Here is a 21,896-nt window from a genome sequence, read left to right on the forward strand (position 1 = left end):
CACCAGAGCCCTCCTCCTGAATAAAAACATCACCCACACCCTGCTCCGGGGGTGCTGCCTTGCTTTTGGGGGTGGGTTCCGCAGCAGGAGACAAGCCCTGCCGCACCCACAGGCTCACAGGGGGTTAGGGGCTGGAAGGGACCTCTGAAGATCATCAAATCCAACACCCCCTGCCAGAGCAGGAGCATAGAACCCAGCACAGGGCACACAGGAACACATCCAGGTGGGACTTGGAAGGCTCCAGAGAAGGAGACTCCACAACCTCTCTGGGCAGCCTGCTCCAGGGCCCTGGGACCCTCACAGTGAAGAAGTTCCTTCTCCTGTTGAGGTGGAACCTCCTGTGCTGGAGTTTCCATCCATTGCCCCTTGTCCTATCACAGAGTGCAGCTGAGCAGAGCCTGTCCCCTCCCTCCTGACCCCCAGCCCTCAGATAAACATTTATTAAATCCCCTCTCAGCCTTCTCCTCTGCAGACTGAACAGCCCCAGGGCTCTCAGCCTCTCCTCACAGGGCAGTGCTGCAGTCCCTTCAGCATCCTCACAGCCCTCCCTTGGACTCTCTCCAGCAGATCCCTGTCCCTCCTGAACTGGGGAGCCCAAAACTGGAGGCAATATTCCAGATGTGGTCTCACCAGGGCAGAGCAGAGGGGGAGGAGAACCTCCCTCCACACTCCTCTTAATGCACCCCAGGATCCCTTGGACCTCTTGGCCACCAGGTCACATTGCTGCCTGTGGTGGGTTGAATATCCCCCTCCCCATTAAAACTACCTAAACCCACCATACTGCCCCATGGAGTCCCTCCTTACCCACCAGCACTCCCAGCTCCTTCCTCCACAGGGCTGCTCCCCTAACCCACACCGCTGCACCACATGTGGGGATGATGCCAGCTGCCCCTTTCCCCCTCCAACAATCATAGAATCAAAAAGGTTGGAAAAGACCTCAGAGATCATCAAGTCCAACCTGTCACCCAACACCTCCTGACTAACGAACCCATGGCTCCAAGGGCCACATCCAAGCCTTGTCTGAACACCTCCAGGGATGGTGACTCCACCACCTCCCTGGGCAGCACATTCCAGTGGCCAATTAGAATAGAATTAACCAGGCTTGAAAAGACCTCAGAGATCATCCAGTCCAACCTATCACCCAACACCATCTAACCAACTCAACCATGGCACCAAGTGCTCCATCCAGGCTCTTCCTAAACACCTCCAGGGATGGGGACTCCACCACCTCCCTGGGCAGCACATTCCAATGGCCAATCTCTCTTGCTGGGAAGAACTTTCTCCTCACCTCCAGCCTAAACCTCCCCTGGCAGCTTGAGACTGTGTCCTCTTGTTCTGCTGGTTGCCTGGGAGAAGAGCCCAACCCCCTCCTGGCTACAACCTCCCTTCAGGGAGTTGCAGAGAGCAAGAAGGTCTCCCCTGAGCCTCCTCTTCTGCAGGCTAAGCAACCCCAGCTCCCTCAGCCTCTCCTCCCAGGGCTGTGCTCCAGACCCCTCCCCATCCTCCTTGCCCTTCTCTGGCCACCTTCAGGTGTCTCAATGTCCTTCTTAAACCGAGGGGCCCAGACACTGGACAGCAGAAAGCAGGGCAGGGGCGAGAGGCAGGCTGCGGCGGGAAGCTTTAATGGGAGGCGGGAGGCGCTCAGACCCTGTGCTGGAGGAAGAACTTGCCCCAGTAGCGCCCCTTGAAGCGCAGGTCATAGGGGCTGAGGTAGCGGCGCATGCCCAGCATGTTGGCGGTGGCGACGCGCTCGAAGGTCCAAGGGTTCTGGTTGTTGAGCCTCCTCTCCTCCTCCCGCCGCCTCAGCTCCTGCAGGCCCTCCCTGCTGACGGGGACGGCGGGGAAGGGCAGCTTCCTGGCCACCTGCAGCAGGAAAGGCTGCACCTCCTGGAACTCGCAGCGGCCGCCCAGCTCCACCACCAGGCGCCCGCTCTTCACCGCCGTCACGTAGCGGTCGATGGGGCCCTTGCCGCCCCCCATGCGGTGCCCCAGGCTCTTCTTGGTCAGCGGCTTGTAGGGGGCCGGCACGCGCCAGATGGCGAACATGGTCTTGGGGTCCATGCAGCGGCCGATGGTCAGGCGGATCATCTCGAAGTGGCCCCAGTGCAGGTAGCCACCCCCCAGGGCCTGTGGAGGAGGAAGAGACGAGGCAGAGAGGGAGGCGAGGCAGAGAAGAGAGAAGAGAAGAGAGGAGAGAAGAGAGAAGAGAAGAGAGAAGAGAAGAGAGAAGAGAAGAGAGAAGAGAAGAGAGAAGAGAAGAGAGAAGAGAAGAGAAGAGAGAAGAGAAGAGAGAAGAGAAGAGAGAAGAGAAGAGAGAAGAGAAGAGAGAAGAGAGAAGAGAAGAGAGAAGAGAGAAGAGAGAAGAGAAGAGAGAAGAGAAGAGAGAAGAGAAGAGAGAAGAGAAGAGAGAAGAGAAGAGAGAAGAGAAGAGAGAAGAGAGAAGAGAAGAGAAGAGAACAGAACAGAACAGAACAGAGAAGAGAGAAGAGAAGAGAGAAGAGAAGAGAGAAGAGAAGAGAGAAGAGAAGAGAGAAGAGAAGAGAGAAGAGAAGAGAGAAGAGAGAAGAGAGAAGAGAAGAGAGAAGAGAAGAGAGAAGAGAGAAGAGAATGAACCAGGTTAATAGAAATAGATCCAGGAAATAGGATAGGATAGAATAGAACAGAGCAGAGTAGAACAGAATTAACCAGGTTGGAAAAGACCTTTGAGATCATCCAGCCCAACCTACCACCCAACACCATCTAACCAACTAAACCATGGCACCAAGCACCCCATCCAGTCTCTTCCTAAACACCTCCAGGGATGGTGACTCCAGCACCTCCCTGGGCAGCACATTCCAATGGCCAGTCTCTCTTGCTGGGAAGAGGTGGCTCAGCCTGACTTGTTGGAGCCAGTTTGGCCTTGGTCCCCTCCACCCAGTGCTTTACTTGGAGCTTCCACCTCCATAGGAGAGCCCAGCACCAGATGGGAGTCTCCACCCCAGGGATCCCTACTCCCAATCCCCCTTCAACTCCTTCCCAATGCAGCTCCCAGCCTCTCCAGGCTTCCCAGCTGTGGCTGGGGGTGGATAGCCCCATCCCACTCACCAGGATCCCGTACTGCCCCTGGGTGAAGTCGGTGGCCTCCCGGGATGGGCCACGGATGTCACGCAGATTCCGTGGCTCCCGCTTGACCTTGGGCACCTGCGGGACCTTATCCATGAATTTCAGCTTTGGCTTCTCCGGGATTACGATTCCTGCCGGCAGGACACACAGCGTGAGGGTCACAGCGACCCCTCAGGACACCCCAGTGCAGCAGCACCGTGGGTGAGAGCAGGCAGGGGGCGTCCCCTGCCGACCCTCCTTACCGCTGTAATCCGGGGGCACCACGTACTGCTTCAGCCCCGCCCGGGGGATGCTGAGACCACCGGCACCTGGGGGACAGAGCGGGGAGGTCAAACCGGGAACGTAGCCACCGGCAGCAGGGGCTCCGCAGGCGGCTCCGGCAGAGCCTGTGGGGACCCAGGAGGGAATTCTCCCGGATCTCAAACTCTCTTTAAGTTCTCAACGTCCCCATCCCCACCCCCAGACAGCACTGCTGGCCCAGGAGGCCTGGACCCCAACCCTCCCCGGCTAGTGCAGTAGGCGCCGGGGCGATACCGGAGCTCCCCCCCTAACCCCGGCTCGTCCCCGCCGGGATGCAGCCGCCCGACCATGCTCCCCGCCTGGACCCCAACCCTCCCCGGTGAGCGCAGTAGGCGCTTGGGGCTCCCGATACCGGGGCTCCCGATACCGGGGCTCCCGATACCGGGGCTCCCTCTCTGATCCCCGGCCTGGGTGCAGCCGCCCGGCCATGCTCCCCGCTGGGATCCCAACCCTCCCCGGTGAGCGCAGTAGGCGCTTGGGGCTCCCGATACCGGGGCTCCCGATACCGGGGCTCCCGATACCGGAGCTCCCTCTCTGATCCCCGCTCGTCCCGGCCGGGGTGCAGCCGCCCGGCCACGCTCCGCGCCGGGATCCCAACTCTCCCCGGTGAGTGCAGTAGGCGCTTGGGGCTCCCGATACCGGAGCTCCCCCCGATCCCCGCTCGTCCCGGCCGGGGTGCAGCCGCCCGGCCACGCTCCCCGCCGGGATCCCAACTCTCCCCGGTGAGCGCAGTAGGCGCTTGGGGCTCCCGATACCGGGGCTCCCGATACCGGAGCTCCCCCCGATCCCCGCTCGTCCCCGCCGGGGTGCAGCCGCCCGGCCACGCTCCGCGCCGGCCGCCCGGCGCAGCCTGCGGTCCCCGTGGCCGCTCCGAGTCCTTACCGGCGGTCCCCGGCCGTGCCGCAGCCGGCAGCGGCCGCAGCAGCCTCCACGGGCACAGCGCGGCCATGGCGCCCGGCCCCGCAGCTGCCCCCCGAGCGACGTCCCGGTGCCGCCGTGCTGCTGCCGCTTCCCCGGGAAACGCGGAACGGAGACATTGGTTCCGGGCGGGCAGCTCCGGACGAGTGCAGGATGGAAGAGACCTTTGGAGTCGTGGAGTCCAAACCTTCGCCCAGCACTGCCCAGGGCACCACCGAGCCAGGGCCATCAGCACCGCAGCTCAGAAACCCCTCCGGGGATGGGGACTCCACCACTGCCCTGGGCAGCCTGGGCCAGGCTTGGACAACCCTCAAGGGCAACAAATTGTTCCTCATGGCCAACCCAAACCTCCCCTGGGGCATCCTGAGGCCATTGCCTCTTGTCCTGGCACTTGTTCCTTGGCACAAGAGCCCAACCCTCATCTGGCTCCAGCCTCCTTGCAGGGAGCTGCAGAGAGCCAGAAGCTCTCCTCTCAGCCTCCTCATCTCCGGGCTCAGCAACCAAATGTCCCTCAGCTGCTCCTCCCCAGCCCTCCTCTCCAGCCCCTTCCCCAGCTTGGTTGCCCTTCTCTGGCCCTGCTCCAGCTCCTCAATGTCCTTCTTGGAGGGAGTGAGTGGCACAAAGCTGACCCCAGGCTTGGAGGTGCACTTGCTGCCAATTCACTGTTGATGGTCACTCACTCCCTGGGGCTTCCCCAAAACCTGTTGGATCCTTCCCCAGGAGCTGCTGGGCTGCTCCTCTGGCTACTGCCTCCATTCCTGCCCTTCAGTTCCGTTTGCTCCTCCCTCCTTGCAGCCTTGAATCCCATTTATCAGACCTTGCACCACTGCTCAACAATTCTCTCCCTCTGTTGAGTCATGAGAACCCCAGTTGGGATCCCCTGGGGGTGGCCACTCTCAGTTCCTCATTCCTGTGGGGCTTAACCCCATGATCTTTTCAATCACCTTTCTGTCTGGAGGGAAGAACCTTCTCAATAATGATGCTGCAGGTGATGAAAGAGCAATTCAGACACAGACACAATCTTTGATTCCTAAACCTGTGACTTAAGCTCATCCAGCCACGTGCCACCAAAAGCTGAAGCAAAAAAAAATGTTCCCCCCGTCCTAAACTTCTCTCTCCTTTCCCATTAGGTCTGCTCAGGGAACTTCACCACTCACCCCTCAGCACCTCCTGCTCCAAAGATCCTGGGTCAACTCACCTGCTGCCCACAGCTGGGGGGTTGGAGGTGAAAGAATGTGAAAGTGGCCCAAGGTCCCCCCTTCCCCAAGCTCTGAAAGGGGTTTCTCCACCCTCTCTTTGCCATGGCACAGTCTCAGGGTGTTGGATGGGGGTTTTGCAATCATTTTTTCTGATGGTGGAATGGAAAAGCAGCCTGAGCTGCTGCCTGTGGAGAGGGACCAGTGTCCACTCATCCAAGCCATCATGGCAGCCAGTTTGTCCAGAAGGATGCTGTGGGAGGCTAGCAAAGGCTTTAGTCAAGCCCAGGGAGACACATCTACAGCCTTTCCCTCATCCATGGGGGGGTCCCCTTGGCAAAGATGGAGATCATGTTGGTCAAGCAAGACCTACCCTTGGTGAAGCCATGCTGCCTGGGCATGATCCCCTGTTTGCCCATCATGTGCTGTACAGAATCAGAATTGTCAGGGTTGGAAGGGACCTCAAGGCTCAGCCAGCTCCAACCCCCCCTGCCATGGCCAGGGACACCTCACACTACAGCAGGTTGCTCACAGCCACCTCCAGCCTGGCTGCAAACACCTCCAGGCAGGAGGCTTCCACCACCTCCCTGGGCAGCCTGTGCCAGGCTCTCACCACCCTCATGGGGAACAACTTCTTCCTCACATCCAGTCTCAATCTCCCCACTTCTACTTCTGCTCCATCCCCCCCAGTCCTATCCCTCCCTGACACCCTCAAAAGTCCCTCCCCAGCTTTCCTGGAGCCTCCTTCAGATCCTGGAAGGCCACAATTAGGTCTCCTGGGAGCCTTCTCTTCTCCAGACCGAACAGCCCCAACTCCCTCAGTGTGTCCTCACAGGAGAGGTGCTCCAGCCCCAGCACAGCAGCAGTCAAGGTGAGCTGCTCCATGGCCACCCCTGGCACCAAGGTCAGGCTGATAGATCAGTACTCATCATCAGCTCCAGCCCTTTTCCAGCAGCTGGGGCTGGACTGTAAGTTTGATTCCAAGCCCTGCTGGTAAACTGGGCTACACTGCTTGCACTGCTGAGCTTCCAGTCAGCAGGGACCTTCCCCAGCACCCAAGGCTTCGAGTAGGTAACTGAGGCAGGTCTTATCATGCCAGCTCCTTCAGCATCCTGGGATGAATCATGGTCAAGCCCATGGACTCCAGCACATTCAACTGGTGCAACTGGTTCCCACTGGCAATTACAGTGACCTCAGAGGAAGAGCACTGCCCCTCCAGGGGTGACTCTCCAACCACATTTGCCACCCTCGGGCACATATATATATGAGCTGGCAGCGCAGGACAGGTGACCGGAGAAGGGCACCAGGAGCAGCTAAGAGCAGAGAGGACAACTGGACAGAGCAGTGCCCAGGGGACTGAGTGGACCTGCTTGCCCTGAGGACCAGAGGATGCTCCGTGTGGCTGTGACCGTTGGGGTCCTGCTGGCTCTGCTGGGTGGCACAGCCACCCTCTGCTGCGGTGAGTGCCAGTCCTGCTGCCAAGCAGAGACCTGTGACCTTGCCAGGGGCTGTGTGGAGGGGATGTGGCAGCCCTGGGTGACCTCTCATCACCAGTGCCAGAGGGATGCCCAGCCCCTCTCCTTCCAGGTGAGCCACAGGACCTGATCTCCATGTTGCTGCGAGAGATGGAGGCGGCCATCGAGATGCCCCCACACCCCGCGTTCCTGCTGGCCATGAACTTGGCTGGGGACAATAAAAGTGACATCCATAACAAGGTGCTGCAGTACATAAAGGAGGAGGCTGTGGAGAAAGCCCAAGGTAGGGTGGGGCTGTAGCCCTGCTATGGCACCCAGTCCAGCTGGATCTGATCCCACCAGGTCTCTCTGATCTGGCCAGGGACTGGAGTGCCAGGCCTCGGTCCCCACCCTGCCCCAGCTGCTTTCTTCTCCCCACAGATATGGCCTCGGGGAGGGTGGCTCTGGACGTGCTTGCCCTCGTCTCCTCCTGTGTGGACCCCAGGCACGTTGAAGCCAAAGGGAAAAGCATCGACCTGGTCAGCGTCCTGCAGAAGAAAACAGATGAGGAGGTGGCCAGCATCTGTATGCCAGGATGGGAGAGAGGGGCCTGGGGTCGGGGATGCCCATCTCTGCAGCCCAGCCCCCCCAGCAGCTCACTGCCCTTTGCCTTGCAGTGACCAGTGGTGTCCCAAAGACCACGCTCTTCAGTGTCAGCCTGGATGCCCTGGCCCTGTGCCTGGTGCAGGCTGGTGGCTACGAATCAGCAGCTGTGGCCCTGGCCGGGCAGGTGCTGGACCCCAAGAAAACAATCGATGTGGGTAAGGGACCCCTCCAGCCCCTCCTTTTGCCCAGCCCTGCTCCTGCTGGCCTTGGTGCTGACCCTGGGGTCTTGCAGATACCCGTGCCATGGCGGTGCAGGCGCTGGTGTGCGCCTACGGCCACGCGGACCTCCAGAGCGTCCAGGACCTGCTCTGGAAGGCAGTGTCCAACGTCACCAACGACCTCCTCGACGAGCAGGAGAGGAGGGGTGGCCTGATAGGCAACATCTACAGCATGGGGGTGGCCCTGCAGGTACGGCCTGGGGAGGGCTGCGGTGCCAGGGCTGCCCAGGCGCCGCTGCCAGGGCTGCTCACACCATCTCCCACCGCCCCCACAGGCACTGGAGACCTCCAGCAAGTTTTATGCCCCGCGGCAGTGGAACTGTGCCCAAGCCTTCGCCGTGGTGCACAGACATGACTACCAGCAGCCCATGGCCATTGCCCAGGTCCTGCCTGCCCTCGTGGACAAACCCTACCTGCAGGCAGCCAGCGTGGAGTGCCCTGCCAACACCACAGCGTCCCCAGACCAAGGCTTCTCCCCGCCCCCAAGCCTGGAGACAACCAAAGAGCACGAAGGTAGAGCTGCTGCCACCCTGAGCGTCCCCCAGAGCCCGTGGGGGCAGTGCTCCTGCCCTGTGGCACCGTGCCAGGTGCCCACCTGAGCCCTCTGCTCTGCCAGCAGCCACCATCGAGGTGCACTACCGCATCTTGAACACACTGATTGGCAACCACTTCAACAACTGCATCTCAGTGGAGGTCCCAGCTGGCTCTGTGCTGCTCAAGGTGCTGGAGGCTGCAGAGAAGAAGGAACCTGACACCTTTAGGTGAGAGCCAGAGGGGCTGAGGGGGCAGGTGGCAGCTCCCCACCGAGGCCTGAGCCCACCTGCTGCTCACAGCATCATGGAAGTGGTTGGCTGGCAAAGATCTTCAAGATCATGGAGCCCAACCCTTCACCCAGCTCTGCCCAGGGCACCACCAAGCCATGGCCCTCAGCACCACAGCTCCAGGGCTTGGAAGCCCCTCCAGGGATGGAGACTCCACCACTGCCCTGGGCAGCCTGAGACAGGTCTTGAGAACCCTCAAGGGCAACAAATTGTTCCTCAAGTTCAACCTAAACCTCCCCTGGGGCAACTTGAGGCTGTTCCCTCTTGTCCTGGCACTTGTTCCTTGGCACAAGAGCCCAGCCCCCACCTGGCTGCAGCCTCCTTGCAGGGAGCTGCAGAGAGCCAGAAGCTCTCCCCTCAGCCTCCTCTGCTCCAGGCTCAACACCCCCAGCTCCCTCAGCTGCTCCTCCCCAGCCCTGTTCTGCAGCCCCTTCCCCAGCTTGGTTGCCCTTCTCTGGCTCTGCTGCTCACAAGTTGTGCTCTCACACAGCTTCAAGACAGAGGAGACGTTCTGGGGCCCCATGGTGGTCTCCATCCATGGGCTGGCTGCCAACCCACGGGACAGGACCTACTGGGAGTTCCTCAGTGGCAAGGATGCACTGAAGGAAGGTGGGCAGCAGGGGGTGGGGGGCACAGGGGGTGATAGAATCCTGACTACTAAACCATGGCTCCAAGTGCCACATCCAACCTTTCCTGAACACCTCCAGGGATGGGGACTCCACCACCTCCCTGGGCAGCACATTCCCATGGCCAATCTCTCTTGCTGGGAAAAACTTCTTCCTAAGATCCAGCCTAAACCTCCCCTGGCACAGCTTGAGACTGTGTCCTCTTGTGCTGGTGCTGCTTGCCTGGGAGAAGAGACCAACCCCCTCCTGGCTACAGCCTCCCTTCAGGGAGTTGTAGGCAGCAAGAAGGTCTCCCCTGAGCCTCCTCTTCTGCAGGCTAAGCAACCCCAGCTCCCTCAGCCTCTCCTCACAGGGCTGTGCTCAAAGCCTCTCCCCAGCCTTGTTGCCCTTCTCTGGACACCTTCAAGTGTCTCAATGTCCTCCTTAAGTTGAGGAGTCCAGAACTGGACACAGGACTCAAGGTGTGGTCTAAGCTGAGCACAGGGCAGAATGCCCTCCCTGCTCCTGCTGGCCACACTGTTCCTGCTGCAGGCCAGGATGCCCTTGGCCTTCTTGGCCCCCTGGGCACACTGCTGGCTCATGTTCAGCCAGCTGTCCCACTTGAGGGGCACTCTGGTTCTTAAACTGAGGAGCCCAGAACTGGGTCCTGTTGCCCTGACCTCACTCACAGCTGTCCCTTCCCTGCAGGGGTTGGCACCTACAAGCCCCACAACATGGAGCACATCCTGGCCAACTTCACCACCTACTGAAGACACCAAGGCACCCCTGGCCCCAGCAGCCCCAACGTGGTAGCAATAAAAAGCTCTTTGCAGCACAGCTCTGTGTGTGTGTGTGTGAGAGAGGTGGTGGTGGGGAGTCTTTTGAGGGGGTCACAGAGACCCCAGAGCCCTGAATGGGGATGAGACCCTGGAGACAGGCTTGGGAGAAGCCACTGGAGGCAGTTGGGAACCTCAGCAGGACACTGAGGGTGGAAGGCTCCAGCCTGCCACTGGGTGTGGGACCATGAGGAATGTTGTGGAGAGACAAGGAGGGGTGGAATCCTACCCAGACCATCCCAGAGGTGGAGGTGGTGAGTCTTTTGGGGGGTGATGTTGGAAGGACAGAGATGTGCTCAGAGCTGTGGGGCCAAAGGCTTGGCTGGTGGGTCCCAGGCTGTCTCCAGGGACTGGAGCTGCAGGCTGGGCACGGATGGGATCATCCAGGGCTGGGGGGCAGGAGGGGGAAAGGCCACCTGCAATGAGGGGGAAGATGAGGAAGGGCATATGGCTCCCACCATGTCATTGTCCTCCTTCCTCCTTACTGGGCTCTCTGGGCACACCCTGGCAAGTCCCAGGTGGGCGAATCCCACCCAGCTAGAGGCCACCTGGGCCACACAGGCATTTGCTGCCAGTTCACTGTTGGCATTCTGGAGACTCATTCCCCACTAGTTCCACAAACCCTCTTCAGCTCTGCTCCAGGAGCTGCTGGGCTGCTCCTCTGGGCCCTGTCTCCATTCCTGCCCTTCAGTTCCATTTGCTCTTCTCTCCTTGCAGACTTGAACCCCATTCATCCCAGTCACGCTTCTCTGTCTGCCCATTGCCTCCTTCCATCCCAGCTCCTCCACTTCTCCCCCAGCCTGGCTCCATGGGATGGGGAGGGGCTTTGGAGGTACTGCCACAGCAGCCTCTTCAGTGTCAGCCTGGATGCTCCTGGATGCACCAGCCACCAGGCTGGTGGCTACAAAGATCGTGGGGTTAAGCCCCACAGGAAGGGGGAACTGAGAGTGGCCACCCCCAGGGTGATCCTAATTGGGGTTCTCATGACTCAGCAGAGGGAGAGAATTGTTGAGCAGTGGTGCAAGGTCTGATAAATGGGATTCAAGGCTGCAAGGAGAGAGGAGCAAATGGAACTGAAGGGTAGGAATGGAGGCAGTGGCCAGAGGAACAGCCCAGCAGCTCCTGGGGAAGAAGCCAACAGGCTTTGGGGAAGTCCCAGGGAGTGAGTGACCATCAGCAGTGAATTGGCAGCAAGTGCACCTCCAAGCCTGGGGTCAGCTTTGTGCCACTCACTCCCTCCAAGAAGGACATTGAGGAGCTGGAGCAGGGCCAGAGAAGGGCAACCAAGCTGGGGAAGGGGCTGGAGAAGAGGGCTGGGGAGGAGCAGCTGAGGGAGCTGGGGGTGTTGAGCCTGGAGCAGAGGAGGCTGAGGGGAGAGCTTCTGTCTCTCTGTAGCTCCCTGCAAGGAGGCTGCAGCCAGGGGAGGGTTGGGCTCTTGTGCCAAGGAACAAGTGCCAGGACAAGAGGCAATGGCCTCAGGTTGCCCCAGGGGAGGTTTAGGTTGGACATTAGAAAGAAATTCTTCACTGCAATCTCCTGTCAGGGAGGTGGAAGTCAAAGCACCAACAGGTAAGCTGTGAAGGCACAACCCTTCCCAAGGAGGCCCTGTCTTGGGTGGAGGAAGGGGAGCAGAGCCCATCAGCCTTCTCTGCTAGAGCCTTTCCCCCCAGGGAGATGTCCTCCTCAAGGGTTTTACATCCTGACCCTGCCTCTCCCTGCTTTCTGGGTGGTGTCTAGCATGGCCTGGCTGGAGACTTGAGCCTCAGTGGGACCTGTTTATCTCCACAAGGCTCCCTCCTGCAGCCACCTTGGCAGACTGGGCTTGGAGAAGATGATCTCCAGAGAACCCAGAGATTCCAGCTCCACCACTGAGTGACTCCATGATCTCCAGGCCCAGAGCCAGCACAACATCTCTTCGTTGCAGCATCTTAAGGAAAGTCTGGGTAGGATTCCACCCCTCCTCGTCCCTCCACAACATTCCTCATGGTCCCACACCCAGTGGCAGGCTGGAGCCTTCCACCCTCAGTGTCCTGCTGAGGTTCCCAACTGCCTCCAATGGCTTCTCCCAAGCCTGTCTCCAGAGTCTCATCCCCATTCAGGGCTCTGGGGTCTCTGTGACCCCCTCAAAATACTACCACCAGCACTCACACACACACACACACACAGAGAGCTGTGCTGCAAAGAGCTTTTTATTGCTACCACGTTGGAGCTGCTGGGGCCAGGGGTGCCTTGGTGTCTTCAGTAGGTGGTGAAGTTGGCCAGGATGTGCTCCATGTTGTGGGGCTTGTAGGTGCCAACCCCTGCAGGGAAGGGACAGCTGTGAGTGAGGTCAGGGCAATAGGACCCAGTTCTGGGCCCCTCAGTTTAAGAAGGACATAGAGACTCTTGAAGGTGTCCAGAGAAGGGCAACGAGGCTGGGGAGGGGTCTGGAGCACAGCCCTGGGAGGAGAGGCTGAGGGAGCTGGGGTTGCTTAGCCTGGAGCAGAGGAGGCTCAGGGGAGACCTTCTTGCTCTCTACAACTCCCTGAAGGGAGGTTGTAGCCAGGTGGGGGTTGGTCTCTTCTCCCAGGCAGGCAACCAGCACTAGAACAAGAGGACACAGTCTCAAGCTGTGCCAGGGGAGGTTTAGGCTGGAGGTGAGGAGAAAGTTCTTCCCAGCCAGAGAGATTGGCCATGGGAATGTGCTGCCCAGGGAGGTGGTGGAGTCCCCATCCCTGGAGGTGTTCAAGAGGGGATTGGATGTGGCACTTGGAGCCATGGTTTAGCAGTCAGGAGGTGCTGGGTGACAGGTTGGACTTGATGATCCTTGAAGTCTTTTCCAGCCTTATTGATTCGATCACCCCCTGTGCCCCCCACCCCCTGCTGCCCACCTTCCTCCAGGGCATCCTCGCCACTGAGGAACTCCCAGTAGGTCCTGTCCTGTGGGTTGGCAGCCAGCCCATGGATGGAGACCACCATGGGGCCCCAGAATGTCTCCTCTGTCTTGAAGCTGTGTGAGAGCACAACTTGTGAGCAGCAGAGCCAGAGAAGGGCAACCAAGCTGGGGAAGGGGCTGGAGAACAGGGCTGGGGAGGAGCAGCTGAGGGAGCTGGGGGTGTTGAGCCTGGAGCAAAGGAGGCTGAGGGGAGAGCTGCTGGCTCTCTGCAGCTCCCTGCAAGGAGGCTGCAGCCAGGTGGGGGCTGGGCTCTTGTGCCAAGGAACAAGTGCCAGGACAAGAGGGAACAGCCTCAAGTTGCCCCAGGGGAGGTTTAGGTTGAACTTGAGGAACAATTTGTTGCCCTTGAGGGTTCTCAAGACCTGTCTCAGGCTGCCCAGGGCAGTAGTGGAGTCTCCATCCCTGGAGGGGCTTCCAAGCCCTGGAGCTGTGGTGCTGAGGGCCATGGCTTGGTGGTGCCCTGGGCAGAGCTGGGTGAAGGGTTGGGCTCCATGATCTTGAAGATCTTTGCCAGCCAACCACTTCCATGATGCTGTGAGCAGCAGGTGGGCTCAGGCCTCGGTGGGGAGCTGCCACCTGCCCCCTCAGCCCCTCTGGCTCTCACCTAAAGGTGTCAGGTTCCTTCTTCTCTGCAGCCTCCAGCACCTTGAGCAGCACAGAGCCAGCTGGGACCTCCACTGAGGTGCAGTTGTTGAAGTGTTTGCCAATCAGCGTGTTCAAGATGCAGTAGTGCACCTCGATGGTGGCTGCTGGCAGAGCAGAGGGCTCAGGTGGGCACCTGGCACGGTGCCACAGGGCAGGAGCACTGCCCCCACGGGCTCTGGGGGACGCTCAGGGTGGCAGCAGCTCTACCTTCGTGCTCTTTGGTTGTCTCCAGGCTTGGGGGCGGGGAGAAGCCTTGGTCTGGGGACGCTGTGGTGCTAGCATCGCAGTTCACGCTGGCTGCCTGCAGGTAGGGTTTGTCCACGAGGGCAGGCAGGACCTGGGCAATGGCCATGGGCTGCTGGTAGTCATGTCTGTACACCACATCGAAGGCTTGCTCGCAGTCCCACTGCCGCGGGGCATAAAACTTGCTGGAGGTCTCCAGTGCCTGTGGGGGCGGTGGGAGATGGTGTGAGCAGCCCTGGCAGCGGCGCCTGGGCAGCCCTGGCACCGCAGCCCTCCCCAGGCCGTACCTGCAGGGCCACCCCCATGCTGTAGATGTTGCCTATCAGGCCACCTCTCCTCTCCTGCTCGTCGAGGAGGTCGTTGGTGACGCCGGACACTGCCTTCCAGAGCAGGTCCTGGACGCTCTGGAGGTCCGCGTGGCCGTAGGCGCACACCAGCGCCTGCACCGCCATGGCACGGGTATCTGCAAGACCCCAGGGTCAGCACCAAGGCCAGCAGGAGCAGGGCTGGGCAAAAGGAGGGGCTGGAGGGGTCCCTTACCCACATCGATTGTTTTCTTGGGGTCCAGCACCTGCCTGGCCAGGGCCACAGCTGCTGATTCGTAGCCACCAGCCCGCACCAGGCACAGGGCCAGGGCATCCAGGCTGACACTGAAGAGGGTGGTGCTGGGCACACCAACAGTCTCTGCAAGGCAAAGGGCAGTGAGCTGCTGGGGGGGGGGGGCCTGGACTGCAGAGAGGGACATCTCAGCACTCCAGGAAGGACACTGAGGGGCTGGAGGAGCCCCAGAGAAGGGCTGGAGCTGGGGAAAGGGTCTGGAGAAGAGGGCTGGGGAGGAGCAGCTGAGGGAGCTGGGGGTGTTGAGCCTGGAGCAGAGGAGGCTGAGGGGAGAGCTGCTGGCTCTCTGCAACCCCCTGGTTGTGGTGAGGTAGGGTTTGGTCTCTTCTCCCTAGTCTCAGGTGATAGAAAGAGAGGCAATGGCCTCAGGTTGCCTCGGGGGAGGTTCAGGCTGGACTTGAGGAACAATTTAATTGCTGCCAGAGCGGTCAGGCACCGGATCAGGCTGCCCAGGGGAGGTGGTGGAGTCCCCATGCCTGGAGGTGTTCCAGAAAGGTATGGCCATGGCACCTGGGGCCAGGGCTTAGTGGCCATGGTGGTGCTGGGCTGATGGTTGGACTCCATGCTCTCAGACAGTTCTCTGATGAGCTCCAGCAGACCTGATTTCTTTGGGCTGCATCTAACACTGCCGCTGCTGGGAGCTCACAGGGGCTGTTGAAACTTGTTTCTGGCCAGAAGGAGGAAGTCAACATCTTAAGCCTGGCTGTTCACTGGCTTTGTACCCCAGACAGGACCCTCTGGAGGGGCTGCACAAGTCCCTCCTTCCCCCCTCTCCCGTCCCAGCTCACCCAGGCTGGCCACCTCCTCGTCTGTTTTCTGCTGGAGGACATGGACCAGGTTGATGCTTTGTCCCAGAGCTTGGACTTGCTGGGGGTTCTTGCAGGAGGAGAGGAGGGCAAGCACAAGCAGAGCCACCTGCCCTGAGGTCATCTCTGTGGGGACAAGAGAGCAGCAAGGGGTGGGGGGTGGGTGTCGGGGTGGGGTGGGAGCTAGGACCTGGCAGCTGCCCAGCCCCCAGGTGCTGTGGAGAGAGCTGGTGGTCCTGGGACTGAACCCCCCACCCCACCCCACCCTACCTCGGGCTTTCTTCACAGCCTCCTCCTGTATCAGACGGAGCAGCAGCTGGTTGGCACTGCTGCCACTGCCCCCAGCCAGGTTCATGGCCAGCAGGACACTGGGGTTTGGTGGCTTGGTGTCTGAGACCGACCTGTCCAGCTGTCCCAGCATCTTGGAGACCAGGGAGCCTGGGGCAACTGGAAGGCAAGGAGCCAGGCAGCCTGTTAGCACTGCTAGTGGGGAGCCCCAGTCCCCCCCCCCCCCCGCCCCCCAGCAGCTCTCTGCCCGGTGCCTGGGCAGCCAGGCTGGCACTCACCGCAGCGGTGGGCATCTGTGCCACCCACCAGGGCCAGCAGGACCCCGGTGGTGAAAGCCACACCAAGCATCCTCCTGTCCTCGGGGCAAGCAGATCCACTCAGTCCTGTGGGCACTGCTCCCCGCGGGTGTCCCCTCCTGCTCTTAGCTGCTCCTGGTGCCCTCCTGCGGTGCCCTGCCCTCCCACATCCGCCCTGGCACTGCCGAGCGCCAGCAGCTGCTTTTGTGTGCTCAAGGTGGGTCACAGGGAGTTGAGGGGTGAGGCATTTTCCACTGAAGGACACTGGGGACCCAGCTGAGCTTCCCTGAGTCGTGAGCTGGCTGGGGTTGACCCCGGAGTGTTTGAACAGCTGGGGCAGGACCCACCTCAAACATCTCCTCCGTGCTTGGGGTGCCAGGGGAGGTCCTCTCTGCTGGGAAGCTCACCAGGCTGTGCCAGTTCAGCAGAAGGGTGTTTCAAAGGAGCTGCAGCCCTGTGTGCCCGGCCCCACTTCCCCAGAAGCTGATGAAGATGATAAGCAAGAGCCATTGAAAGGCACTTGAAGGACTCTGCCAACCTCCAGCAAGGGCAGCAGGAGGTCTCTGCCAGCCTCCAGCAAGGGCAGCAGGAGGTCTCTGCCAGCCTCCAGCAAGGGCAGCAGGAGGTCTCTGCCAGCCTCCAGCAAGGGCAGCAGGAGGTCTCTGCCAGCCTCCAGCAAGGGCAGCAGGATCCCAGGATGTTAAGGGTTGGAAGGGACCTCCAGAGATCATCCAGTCCAACCCACCCCTGCCAGAGCAGGGCCATAGAACCCAGCACAGGGCACACAGGAACACATCCAGATGGGGCTTGGAAGGCTCCAGAGCAGGAGACTCCACAACCTCTCTGGGCAGCCTGCTCCAGGGCTCTGGGACTCTCACAGTGAAGAAGTTCCTCCTCCTGTTGAGGTGGAACCTCCTGTGCTGGAGTTTCCATCCACTGCCCCTTGCCCCAGCCCAGGGTGCCACGGAGCTCACCAGGAGCAGGTTGCATCCCACTGGTTCAACACCCAGTGCTGATAAGGTCCTCCTCACCTCCTGGGTGATAGGAAGGGAGGGGATGGGTGTTGGTTTGCTGCATGTGAGTCAGGTTTGACCCCCATCCCTCCCAGCATCCTCGTGGAGGAGGTCTGCAGCTGGGTGAGGAGCAGGGCTGGGAGGGAAGGGAGCTCCCCCTGGCAGAGCGGCTCCGGCAGCTGCTACCTCGCCGGGAGGTGTTGGTGGCTCTCCCGGGGTGGGCAGGAGCCCTGCAGAGGGATGTGGCTGGCTGGCAGCGTTGGGCAATCAGTCAGGAAGCTGAGGATGAACAAAGGCTGGGTGTGGCCTGGGACCTTTCTTCCTGGCACGGCTGACCACTGTTTCCCAAAGGCTCTTGGCAGGGGCAGCAGGGCACGGCAGGGGGAGGGCAGCTCCAGGTCCATCCTCCAGGTCATCTTCTGCCCCCGGCTGTGCACCACAGGCCCATGGGCTACAGAGAAGCCATGGGCTCCCAGCACCATCCTGTGCTGGCATCATAGAATCAGCCAGGCTGGAAGAGACCTCAGAGATCATCAAGTCCAAGCTGTCACCCAACACCTCCTGACAGCTAACCCATGGCTCCAAGGGCCACAGCCAAGCCTTGTCTGAACACCTCCAGGGATGGGGACTCCACCACCTCCCTGGGCAGCACATCCCAGTGGCCAATTACTCTTGCTGGGAAGAACTTTCTCCTCACCTCCAGCCTAAACCTCCCCTGGCACAGCTTGAGACTGTGGCCTCTTGTTGTGCTGCTGCTTGCCTGGGAGAAGAGACCAACCCCCACCTGGCTCTGGAGTAGGCTGCCCAGAGAGGTTGTGGAGTCTCCTGCTCTGGAGCCTTCCAAGCCCCATCTGGATGTGTCCCTGTGTGCCCTGTGCTGGGTTCTCTGCTCCTGCTCTGGCAGGGGGGTTGGACTGGATGATCTCTGGAGGTCCCTTCCAACCCTTAACATCCTGGGATCCTGCTGCCCTTGCTGGAGGCTGGCAGAGACCTCCTGCTGCCCTTGCTGGAGGCTGGCAGAGTCCTTCAAGTGCCTTTCAATGGCTCTTGCTTATCATCTTCATCAGCTTCTGAGGAACTGGGGCTGGGCACACAGGGGGGGGTCAGACTCAACGATCTATCTCTTTGGGTCCCTTCCAACCCCTTAACACCTTCTGATCCTGTGAAATGCACTGGATCTGTACACAATCTACACTCTCTACAACACTGACAGGGACTTACAATTGAGAGACAGCACAAGAAACCTCCCCCCACCCCGGCCAAAAACCAGGGGAGCTAACAGCTCCTCTCTCCCTCCCTGCCCTCCCTCCTTGGACACAAAAGGGACAAGAGGAAAGGGCAGAGGGTTGTGAGAGCTTAGCCAAAGCAATGCAGCCAAGCTCCAGCAGGAGCCAGTTAGCCTCCCCCAGAGCCAGGAAGCCAAAAGAGGAGAAGGAGTCTTTACCAAAGTGATTCTTGGGGGAGCTGTCCCTGCAGTGGGAGTGTGCAGAGCTGGCAGCAGTTTCCCTCTTGCCCCCCAGTGGTGATTCCTTTGCGTTTCACCACTTTCCGTTCGAGATCGGTGAGCAAGGTTAAAGGTGCAGCCCAAACCCACCGCTCCCGGGGAGGAGGCTGTCACCCTGTGGGGGGGAACAGCTTGGGTCTGGGGGGGAAGGATGTGGCCAGAGGTTGAGTCTCGGCTTCTTCATCACCTCCTCCAGATGGAGGGGGAGGGCAGGGATCAGGACCAGGGGAAGAAGCTGGGAAAGAGCAGAGAGAGGGATTGGAGCTGGAGCAAGGGCAGGGAGCAAGAACAGGGAGCAAGGAGCAAGGGCAGGGAGCAAGGAGCAAGGACAGGGAGCAAGAGCAGGGAGCAAGGAGCAAGGGCAGGGAGCAAGGAGCAAGGGCAGGGAGCAAGGAGCAAGGGCAGGGAGCAGGATAAGGATCAGGACAAGAAGCAAGGACAGGGAGCAGGGCAAGGAGCAAGGACAGGGAGCAGAGCAAGGATAGGGAGCAGGGCAAGGACAGGGAGCAGGGCAAGGACAGGGAGCAGGGCAAGGACCAGCACAAGGAGCAAGGACTAGGATCAGGACAAGGAGTAAGGACAGAGACAAGAAGCTAGAGCAGGGACCAGGATGAGGATGAGGAGCAGGGAGAGGGACAGGGAGCAGAACAAGGAGAGGGGCAGGAACCAAGGCCTTTGTTTTGCCTCTTGGGCTGGGGAGATGGGCTCCAGGTGTGTGTGAGGAGGTGGGCAGGGGGGGTGGAGGCACCACCCAGCCTCCCATTGGGAGAGCTGCTGTAGCTGACCTTCACCCAGGTGTTAAAAGCCATCACTGGGGGCTGCTTCTTTTCTTCTTCTCCTCCATCATGATGAAGGCTTTCAGGAGCAGGTGGTTTGTGCTCTTCTTTGTGGTTGCAGCTTGGGCACAGGATGCCCAGGGTAAGGAGCTGCTTGGGGGGGGGGTGGGGTGGCTGCCCTCCCTTGGGCGTGCTGGGGAGTGGGGGGACCTGGGTGGTGCCAGCAAAGGAAGACCATGGGCAGGCTGTCCCAGACATCAGGTTTGGAACTAAGAGGTGAGGGAAGCCCTGGGATGGGTCCTGCATATCCTTCATCTCCCCACAGAGACCTCTCAGGAGCATCATGGCCACATCAGTGCCCTGGGCTGACCTCATGAAGCAACTCTCCTCCGTCCCCCCCCAGCCCTGCTCAGGGGAAGCTGGAAGGGGGGAGCTGGAGGGGACATCTGGAGGCCAGCAGCAGGGTGGCTCAGTGCCCTTCCTTCTTGCCCTGCTGCAGTCTCTGTTAGGTGTGGCCAAGCCTGGCTCTCGGTGGCAGTGCCCAGCAGCCTCCTGGGGAGCCGCCTGGCCCGCGGGGAGCTGAGCCTGGGATCTGGCTGCGGGGTGACCGCTGCTGATGGGGACAGGTACTGGCTGGAGCACCCCCTCGTGGGCTGTGGCACCGTGCTGCAGGTGAGGAGCCATCGGTGACCCCCTCCCCTCCTCATGGAGGTGCTGCTGCAGCAGCAGCCTGGCTCCCCTGGGGGTTGGCAGAGGAGGGCACACTGCCCCACCGGGGAGGGACAAAGTCGGGGCACCGTGGGCCCTGGCTGGGAAGAAGCCCCCCATGGGCATGGGGTCCTTCACACCCACCCTGAGGTGCCCAGGACATTGCTGTCACTGTACCCATGTGTTGGGGCTGGATCCCCCCAGGTCCTGCTGTCCCTAGAGGGGGGACCTGCAGCAGCACTCATGAGGACAGCCACCCTTGGGGCAGAGTGTGGCCACCACCAGTGACCTGAGCCTTGGCCCTCACCACGTGCTGAGGAGCCTTCTGCCCCTGGGCAGCTCCTGTTCTGGGGTGCTGGGGACACAGAGGGGGCTCTGGCTGGCGCCTGGGTGACCCCCTCCAGCCCCACACCTGCTTGTTCCTCCAGCTCCTGCCAGACAGCATCCACTACAGCAACGTCCTCCACTACCAGCCTCTGGCTGGGAGGCCTGTGGCTCACTCCAGACCTTTCTCCCTCCCTGTGGACTGCTCCTACCCCCGGTGAGCTGGGACCTCCGTGGAGCCAGGCTCTGGCTGAGCCCCATGTGCCTGCTGCTCCATGATGGAACCCCTCAGTGATGGCTCCAGCAGCCCCTCCTGGGCAGGCTGGGGGCAGGAGGGGTGGTGGGGTGGGCTTGCTCCAGACCCTTGTCCTTCCCCATGGACTGCTCCTATCCTGGCCAGCTGGGACCCCCATGGAGCCAGGAGGAGGCACACGGAGCAGGCTGAGCCCTATGTGCCTGCTGCTCTGTGATGGAACCCCTCAGAGGTGGCTCCAGCAGCCCCTCCTAGGCAGGCTGGGGCCAGGAGGGGTGGGCTTGCTCCAGACCCTTGTCCTTCCCCATGGACTGCTCCTATCCTGGCCAGCTGGGACCCCCATGGAGCCAGGAGGAGGCACACGGAGCAGGCTGAGCCCTATGTGCCTGCTGCTCCGTGATGGAACCCCTCAGAGGTGGCTCCAGCAGCCCCTCCTAGGCAGGCTGGGGCCAGGAGGGGTGGGCTTGCTCCAGACCCTTGTCCTTCCCCATGGACTGCTCCTATCCTGGCCAGCTGGGACCCCCATGGAGCCAGGAGGAGGCACACGGAGCAGGCTGAGCCCTATGTGCCTGCTGCTCCGTGATGGAACCCCTCAGAGGTGGCTCCAGCAGCCCCTCCTAGGCAGGCTGGGGCCAGGAGGGGTGGGCTTGCTCCAGACCCTTGTCCTTCCCCATGGACTGCTCCTATCCTGGCCAGCTGGGACCCCCATGGAGCCAGGAGGAGGCACACGGAGCAGGCTGAGCCCTATGTGCCTGCTGCTCTGTGATGGAACCCCTCAGAGGTGGCTCCAGCAGCCCCTCCTAGGCAGGCTGGGGCCAGGAGGGGTGGGCTTGCTCCAGACCCTTGTCCTTCCCCATGGACTGCTCCTATCCTGGCCAGCTGGGACCCCCATGGAGCCAGGAGGAGGCACACGGAGCAGGCTGAGCCCTATGTGCCTGCTGCTCCATGATGGAACCCCTCAGAGGTGGCTCCGGCAGCCCCTCCTGGGCAGGCTGGGGGCAGGAGGGGTGGTGGGTTGGGGTGTGGAGCATGTCAGCCCCCTGAAGGCTGTGCTGTGGGGCAGGGTGGGCAATGTTTCATCCAGAGCTATCCAGCCCACCTGGATCTCCTTCGGCTCCACCGTCGCCCGCCGCAGGCGTCTGCGCTTCGCCCTGGACCTCTATGACAGTGAGTAGAGGACCCCCAGACCTCCCTGCCCCCCCTTGGTGCTGGGCTGACAGGGACCCCCCTGCCTTGCTAGGGTCCCGGGGTGATGCTTGCAGCAACCATGAGCCAGCAATGTGCTCTTGTGGCCAAGAGGGCCAGTGGTATCCTGGGTTGTGTTAGAAGGGCTGTGCTCAGTGGGTGCAGAGAGGTTCTGCTCCCTCTCTG

At 61.0% G+C, this 21,896-nt stretch overlaps 3 protein-coding genes across 3 annotated transcripts; 1 reads left to right on the forward strand and 2 right to left on the reverse strand.

Annotated features, from left to right (window-relative positions):
* Positions 1–1,606: 1,606 nt before the first annotated feature.
* MRPL16 (mitochondrial ribosomal protein L16) lies at positions 1,607–4,382 on the reverse strand. The gene is made up of 4 exons (XM_054171825.1): positions 4,285–4,382; positions 3,345–3,410; positions 3,085–3,233; positions 1,607–2,127 (listed from the first exon to the last, which is right to left on the reverse strand). Exons 1-4 carry the CDS (start codon positions 4,349–4,351, stop codon positions 1,642–1,644), a joined length of 768 nt encoding a protein of 255 aa, XP_054027800.1. The 5' UTR covers positions 4,352–4,382; the 3' UTR covers positions 1,607–1,641.
* Positions 4,383–6,905: 2,523 nt separating this feature from the next.
* Positions 6,906–10,073, forward strand: LOC104296265 (cobalamin binding intrinsic factor). Its single transcript, XM_054171983.1, has 9 exons — positions 6,906–6,975; positions 7,104–7,274; positions 7,412–7,555; positions 7,648–7,791; positions 7,869–8,044; positions 8,130–8,367; positions 8,474–8,615; positions 9,166–9,284; positions 9,989–10,073. Exons 1-9 carry the CDS (start codon positions 6,906–6,908, stop codon positions 10,048–10,050), a joined length of 1,266 nt encoding a protein of 421 aa, XP_054027958.1. The 3' UTR covers positions 10,051–10,073.
* A 2,261-nt stretch (positions 10,074–12,334) lies between these two features.
* On the reverse strand, positions 12,335–16,026 carry LOC128898353 (cobalamin binding intrinsic factor-like). The gene is made up of 9 exons (XM_054171903.1): positions 15,930–16,026; positions 15,629–15,810; positions 15,346–15,487; positions 14,480–14,623; positions 14,227–14,402; positions 13,904–14,141; positions 13,656–13,800; positions 12,987–13,105; positions 12,335–12,416 (listed from the first exon to the last, which is right to left on the reverse strand). The coding sequence occupies exons 1-9, from the start codon at positions 15,997–15,999 to the stop codon at positions 12,355–12,357; spliced, it is 1,278 nt and encodes a 425-aa protein (XP_054027878.1). The 5' UTR covers positions 16,000–16,026; the 3' UTR covers positions 12,335–12,354.
* Positions 16,027–21,896: the final 5,870 nt, after the last annotated feature.

Source organism: Dryobates pubescens, chromosome 22 (genome assembly GCF_014839835.1).
Source record: "Dryobates pubescens isolate bDryPub1 chromosome 22, bDryPub1.pri, whole genome shotgun sequence".
Classification (NCBI taxonomy): domain Eukaryota; kingdom Metazoa; phylum Chordata; class Aves; order Piciformes; family Picidae; genus Dryobates; species Dryobates pubescens.

What these genes read in the sequence shown, in the direction of transcription:
- LOC104296265 (XM_054171983.1), top strand. Translation starts at nt 6,906, where the DNA reads ATGCTCCGTGTGGCTGTGACCGTTGGGGTCCTGCTGGCTCTGCTGGGT. An exon ending in CAAGAAAACAATCGATGTGG is followed by an intron (nt 7,792 to 7,868) that starts GTAAGGGACCCC and finishes GGGGTCTTGCAG; the next exon opens with ATACCCGTGCCATGGCGGTG. An exon ending in GACAACCAAAGAGCACGAAG is followed by an intron (nt 8,368 to 8,473) that starts GTAGAGCTGCTG and finishes CTCTGCCAGCAG; the next exon opens with CCACCATCGAGGTGCACTAC.
- LOC128898353 (XM_054171903.1), bottom strand. Translation starts at nt 15,999, where the DNA reads ATGCTTGGTGTGGCTTTCACCACCGGGGTCCTGCTGGCCCTGGTGGGT. An exon ending in CAAGAAAACAATCGATGTGG is followed by an intron (nt 14,403 to 14,479) that starts GTAAGGGACCCC and finishes GGGGTCTTGCAG; the next exon opens with ATACCCGTGCCATGGCGGTG. An exon ending in GCATGGGGGTGGCCCTGCAG is followed by an intron (nt 14,142 to 14,226) that starts GTACGGCCTGGG and finishes CCGCCCCCACAG; the next exon opens with GCACTGGAGACCTCCAGCAA.
- MRPL16 (XM_054171825.1), bottom strand. Translation starts at nt 4,351, where the DNA reads ATGGCCGCGCTGTGCCCGTGGAGGCTGCTGCGGCCGCTGCCGGCTGCG. An exon ending in GGCACGGCCGGGGACCGCCG is followed by an intron (nt 3,411 to 4,284) that starts GTAAGGACTCGG and finishes TCTGTCCCCCAG; the next exon opens with GTGCCGGTGGTCTCAGCATC. An exon ending in GGTGCCCCCGGATTACAGCG is followed by an intron (nt 3,234 to 3,344) that starts GTAAGGAGGGTC and finishes TCCTGCCGGCAG; the next exon opens with GAATCGTAATCCCGGAGAAG.